Source organism: Monopterus albus, unplaced genomic scaffold (assembly GCF_001952655.1).
Source record: "Monopterus albus unplaced genomic scaffold, M_albus_1.0 scaffold612.1, whole genome shotgun sequence".
Taxonomy (NCBI): Eukaryota; Metazoa; Chordata; class Actinopteri; order Synbranchiformes; family Synbranchidae; genus Monopterus; species Monopterus albus.
Window position 1 is genome coordinate 44,736 of NW_018128492.1, and position 6,395 is coordinate 51,130.

At 38.0% G+C, this 6,395-nt stretch overlaps 1 protein-coding gene across 1 annotated transcript; it reads right to left on the minus strand.

The window, feature by feature from the left end:
* Nucleotides 1-1,361: 1,361 nt before the first annotated feature.
* Nucleotides 1,362-2,659, minus strand: LOC109953303 (erythroblast NAD(P)(+)--arginine ADP-ribosyltransferase-like). Its single transcript, XM_020588745.1, has 2 exons — nucleotides 2,582-2,659; nucleotides 1,362-2,174 (listed from the first exon to the last, which is right to left on the minus strand). Exons 1-2 carry the CDS (start codon nucleotides 2,657-2,659, stop codon nucleotides 1,362-1,364), a joined length of 891 nt encoding a protein of 296 aa, XP_020444401.1.
* Between the last annotated feature and the right edge of the window lie 3,736 nt (nucleotides 2,660-6,395).

Here is a 6,395-nt window from a genome sequence, read left to right on the forward strand (position 1 = left end):
GTTTACCCATGCGACCCAGGGTGGACAATAAAAGTAAAATAGTCACAAATGGATGGAGCGCTCACCTCTTTCCACTCGACACCATGCAGGAAAGAGAGCGGAAGAGGTGCGCGACCCCTCTTTATACCCGGCTACCAACAAAGAAAAGCATGGCTCAGCTGCGAGCCCTAGTGGAGTGGAGGTATCCCTGACCAGGCATGTAAATTAACTTGCACATAAACAAAACGTTTTGCGTAATTATTACATCCCGGTTACACATGCTTAATTGAAATTAACTCTGCTTTGAACATTAAAAAGGTACAGTCTTACATCTAATGCAGCTGCCAGTGTGACGGCTCTGATACAATGTGCTGCTGGTTTCCGTTACTCTGATGGATGATAATTTAGCTGGTTTCAGGAAACAACACTGACACTGTTAATTGCTAAGCTTTTAACTTATATTTCAGTGCCTTTTGCTGCATAGACTTTATTCATATCATTAAATCTAATGTTTGTCCAAGTACTTTATGTGTAAAATAATTAAAAGCAGTGAAGAACACCTGGTTAGACTTTACTGATGAAGCTAAAATGTATAAGATGTTCTTACACTGTTACTTTGTTCTCACTAACAACATCATGCTGTGATTCTTAATTCTCATAAAATGTGTCCTTGTACCTTATATGTACATTGTTGTACAAGGTTGTATTTCTTACTAGGTTGAATTAAAAATATCCCTCTTCTCCAATGATGCAATGCTGAATATTGCATTTAGAGAAGTCAATGTAAAATTTTAATGGTCCATTTAATGGTTCAACTCCCGGTCTCCCCGCGTGCTTAAGTGTCCCGGAGCAAGTGTCCCGGGTGGCTTGACCAGCACCGTTGCGTGGCAGCCTGTCATTGCTGTGTGTGAATGGTGTATGATCTCCTGTAAAGCGCTTTGGCCAGTGCAACACACTGTGAGGAAAAGCGCTATATAAAATACAGTCCATTTAAAAAAAACTAAATAAACACTGTATCTTCAAGTCTTATTTTAAAATATAACATGATTATGTGTCTGGTGTGTGTGTGCAGATTATTTTATTTCTTTCTTTGACAGTATCATAAGTCTTTTAAGACCAGCTGTTAGTTTTGGGTTTTTAACGTGTTTAACGATGTGAATATAACATTATACAAAGAAATGTAGCCTTGTGAGCATACAAGCAACTTTATTGCATTAAACAGTAGATATGGTATTCCTTTATGTTTGCACACAGATATACAGTATGCACACATCTTTGTGCAATGACAAATTACTGATTTCATGAAACTTTGATACACAAACAAGGATGAAATAAACCCTAAGCATAATGTTGCAATTTTTAAAGTATGCCATTTAAATTGCTCATTTAATGAGTTGTGATAAGCAGTTAAGAATATTGAGAAATGGAAGAACAAGGCTTCCTACTTGGACAATAACCACTGGACTTGTATTGTATACAACTTTGCAGTTCAGCTGGCTCTTAGTCCCTTCATGCTCCAAGATATAGACAACTTTACAATCACTCAGACCTTCAATGTTATTCTTCCCTCTAATTATCTCAGTTATTTTAAACGTCTCATATGGGGGGATGAGCACTTCTTCTTCAGTACCAAAAATAGAATAATGTTTCAAATAAGCACCAAAACAGGTCTTAATTTGAAAGCAGCTCGCTTTACCAAAGTGTGTCAGGGTTGTTTCTAAAGAGCTGGAGGCAAAGGAACCAAATCTAATTATTTGGTTTACATTGCCAGCAAATCTAACTTTGGTTCGTCTATAAGTAGTGAGACAGGGTTTTTTTTTCAAGATCTGTATGGCTGATGTCAACAAGTAATGTAAAGAGTGAAACTGAAATGAGGATGTATACTCATTCCTCTGTGTCCTGACTGCCTTGTTGAAGGTTGTGTACACATTGTTGGATGTGTAAAGACAGATTGCTGTCAGGTGAAGTTCAGTTAGATCAGGATCCGTTCTCTGTCCTAGTTTCTGTTTTACACAGTCTTTTGCGTCTTCCCACTTATTTGCAAACAATTCCTTAGACTCTTCTTTAAAGTATTTACGTTCCACTAATTCCATCATTTCTTTATTGCAGCCAAAGTACATGTCATCAACTGAATCTTCAGCCATGTCCAGTGGGACGACTTGGTCATCATCTGGTACAGTGAAACTGAAACGAATCTAAAGAGAAAAATCAATCAATCAATTCAAAATATATTTATATAGCACTTTAAAAGCAACGTCTGGTTGACCAAAGTACTTTACAAGGGCAATGTAAAAACCAGAATAAATAATATCAATAGAGAAATAAAACAACATAGGAACATAAAGACACAAACTACACAGAATCAACAGGTAAAAGAAGGAAGCATCAGACAATACTATGTTCTAAAAGCCAAAGTATAATATAAGTATAATGTTCATTTTCATTTTTATGCCGATGACATTCAGATCTATGTGCCACTGATATTAGGCAACTGTGGTGCATTTACCCTGCTGCAAAACTGTATACATGACATAAAACTCTGGCTATCGCAGAATTTTCTGCACTTAAATGAAGACAAGACAGAATATATCATTTTCAGCACCGACTCTGCTGCTGTGGTATCTAGTTTAGGTGCCCTTGCACCTGCATGCACTGGCGCTGTGAGGAACCTTGGAGTCATTTTTGACAGTGATTTTGATTTTGATAAGTAGATCAGATCCGTGGTTAAAACCAGTTTTTATCATTTGAGACTCTTAACCAAGATGAAGCCTTTTTTATTGTATGCCGATTTAGAAAAAGCCATCCATGCCTTCATCACCTCGTGTCTTGACTAGTGTAATGCCCTCTATATTGGAATCTCTCAGTCTCTTCTGCGGAAGCTTCAACTGGTTCAAAACGCTACGGCTCGACTGTTGTCAAACAGTCCTAAGTTTGCCCACATCACCCCTGTGCTTCGCTCACTACATTGGCTGCCAATACAGTATAGAATTAACTTTAAAGTACTACAGGCTGTAAGGTCACCTGTCTTTCCAGTTATGCAGACGGAGAGGTTGCCTGGCTGAGGGCCGCTGGCCACCTGTAGGCGAATCATGCATGTGTCATACTGTACGTGCATCCAAGACTTGTTCAATCAGTCAATCAAAATTGATTTATATAGCACTTTAAAAGCAACGTCTGGTCGACCAAAATACTTTACAAGGGCAATGTAAAAACCAGAATAAATAATATCAATAAAGAAATAAAACAGGAACATAAAGATATGAACTACACAGTCAATAGTTAAAAGAAGGATGCATCAGACACTACTATATTATTAATATTAAAGTGAATAAATATGTTTTAACCAGTGATTTAAAAGTTGTCAAGTCTGTAGATGATCTAACATTAAGAGGTAAACCATTCCACAATTTAGGAGCTGCAACAGTAAAAGCATGGTCACCCCAGCATTTGTATCTGGCCCTGGGAAGCTCTAAAAGAAACTGGCTTGAGGATCTGATTAATCTAGATAATAATGTAGACACTGGTCTAAAATTAGAAACCTGTAGTCAAGCATAAATTAATTAAGGCCAGAAAGCTAGGACATATAGACTCAAAAACATCCCTGAATAACCTTGATGGCAGGAAATCAGAGGACAGTGAGATGTTTTCATGTGTAAAACCACTTCTGATAACACAGGCAAAGAAACAGTCTCAAATTGGTCAAAAATAGTAGAAGACAGGGGAAGGTCAGCTGGGTCAAAAGAAGTTATACTGGAGAATTGCCTAATGCTAGCAATTTTGATAGTAAAATAATGGAGAAAACCCTCACATATTTCAACAGATGCCTCAGGATGAGAGGTAAGATTACATGGGCTAATAACAGAGTTGATTGTAGAGAACAAAACCTGAGGTTTGTGATGATTACTGATCACAATGTTAGAGAGAGAGTTCGATTTTACAGATTTTACCACCTTCTGATAGTCTGACAACCAGTCCCTGAAACGGCGAAGGGAAACATAAAGTTTATCCTTCTTCCATTTACATTCAGCTTTACAACATCTTCGTCTGTGTTCCAGAGTTAAGTCATTTAACCAAGGTTCCACCTTCAGCTTAGCCAGTCTACACTGGAGGGGAGCAATGGAATTCAATATATCCTTACAGGTGGAGGTTAATAGACTTAATACTTCCATGTATAAGGACACATCCCCCATCAGCTGTAGACCAGAATTTTTAAAGCAAGTAGAAAATTCTCCTGCTGTTGAAGAGGTGATTGTAAGTCTGGTACAAGCAGGAATAGGTTTGTCAAACAGTGGCGGCACATTAACATTGAATAACACAGGGAACTGATCAACACAGGGAACTGATTGGAGAATCGAGAGTCATTATACTCCAGCAATAAAAACAGGCAGCACATGGGAAATCATAAGGTCCAGTGTATGTCCAAGCTCATGTGTAGGGCTATGCACCGACTGGGTGAGGTTAAAAGAGCCAATAATACTTACGATGTCTTTAGACAATCCAAAATGTAATGAGAAAGTTGTTAACACACTGTTTAAACTGTACTTTATTATTGTGAGTGTCTAACGTTGAGGATGGTAAAAGTAATTTTCTGAGGATTAAGAACAGACGTATCAATAAATTTGTCATGCAAACTCCCACCATTACACATTTTACTGGGTAAATCCAAATGTTGCAAAATGTAACTTGTATTTCTTAGTAATAAACAAGATGAGAACATATTAATGTAGACATATGTTACTGCAAAATGCAGGTTATGTTAATAATGATGCCTTTCACTAAGTTGTTTTTGTGACCAAACCTTTATAATGGCACTGTCAAAACAATAAAGGGTTAATATCTGAAACAAGATTTTATTAGGCTTGATCTCTGTATTTTAAACTTTTTCTGATATGGTGTTTTTGTTCCCAAGTTATGTTTAAATAACTTGTTCCATGTGTCTTTTTAAACAACTTTCATAGTAAAATTTGTCCACCGGTCTTTACAAGGTCCACTCACCCCCATGGAGTCAGCAGGCAGCGTCCAGAGAAGGAGCAAACACAGCACAGCCAAGATCAGCGTGTTACCCTTCATCACTGCAGTTGTGAAAACTGTTCCTGGATTACAACATAGACACAAAGCAAGTCATGGATGGTAAACACTCATTCAACATTAAAACAAGTATACACTCAAAAGTTGATTTGAAAGCTTAACTTACCAGTCTTCAGTGAAAAGATGAACCCTTCAGGTTAAAGGCCTTGATCTGACAGCTGCTCCTCAGTGAGTTCAGGGTTCCGTAAGTAGTTAGAGAAGTTAAACACTGGGTGTAAGATAAGACTGCTCATTGCTATTATATAATAAAGAAGAGACAGTTTGACAAGATAGAAACAATCATAAAAGGAAACTTGTGGTTGTTGAGGTCTGCTGTGACCTGAATTAGTTCAGGTCACAGCACGTTTCAGCACTGAGCTAATCCCCCCCCCCCATGAACTGAACTGGAGGTGAAAAAACGAAAGCGAATCTCCTTCTTGAGAACTTCTGTGCTAAAGTACTTGTTGACTCTACAATAGCAAGTGCTACATTTGTGTTTTTCTTTATTGTGAATTTGAAGGGCCTCTGTCAGGTAAATGTGTGGTGTTCAGAGAGGTTCAGAGTTCAGAGAGAACAGTTCCTCAAGTACAATCAATTAAAATTCATAATTAAGTCAAAGATTGCTAAAACACATTTCTTGAAACCACCACTCATTTTCTCAAAACCTTAAACATAAATCCAAATACTCAAACTAAATTCACAAAACCTCTGACTCTTCTGGCAAAATCAAACAATGCTTTCAGATCATACACACATGAGTCAATCATATACACACTGCAGCTCATTTATTAGACTCTACATCAAAAAATGGAGAACACAGCATCCAGGGCATGTAGTTACAAAAAAAAAGTTTGTGTATAGTAAAAAACACACAAAACAAAAGAAATCACACCTAAGTATGGTGAATTTACTAATAACCATGTTACTATCAAAAGAGTAGAAGAAAAACACATCAGAAAGATTATTCTGCCTCAGGATCATGGCTTTGAGCTGGGCCCGGCCAGAGGGCTTCATTTACGTCACAGGCAATGTTGTCCCTTCCAAGGCAATGGGCAAAAAACCCTCTGGTGTGGCAGATCCAGCCTTGACAAGACTGCACGTCTATGTCACCACAGGCCAGTTCCATTGCCATAACATAACAAATTTTCCCTGGTATACGAGTTTCAGCCATAGACTTGCACACCGCCATGCTGAGAAAAACTCTTCTGTTGGGTTGAGGAAAGGGCTGTATGGTGGAAGGAACACATTTAAAAATTGCTGGTTGTTGTTGAACCACTTGTGTATTTGGACACCATGGTGAAAGCTGACATTGTCCCAAACCACTACATAGACAGGTTACACTTCCTGCT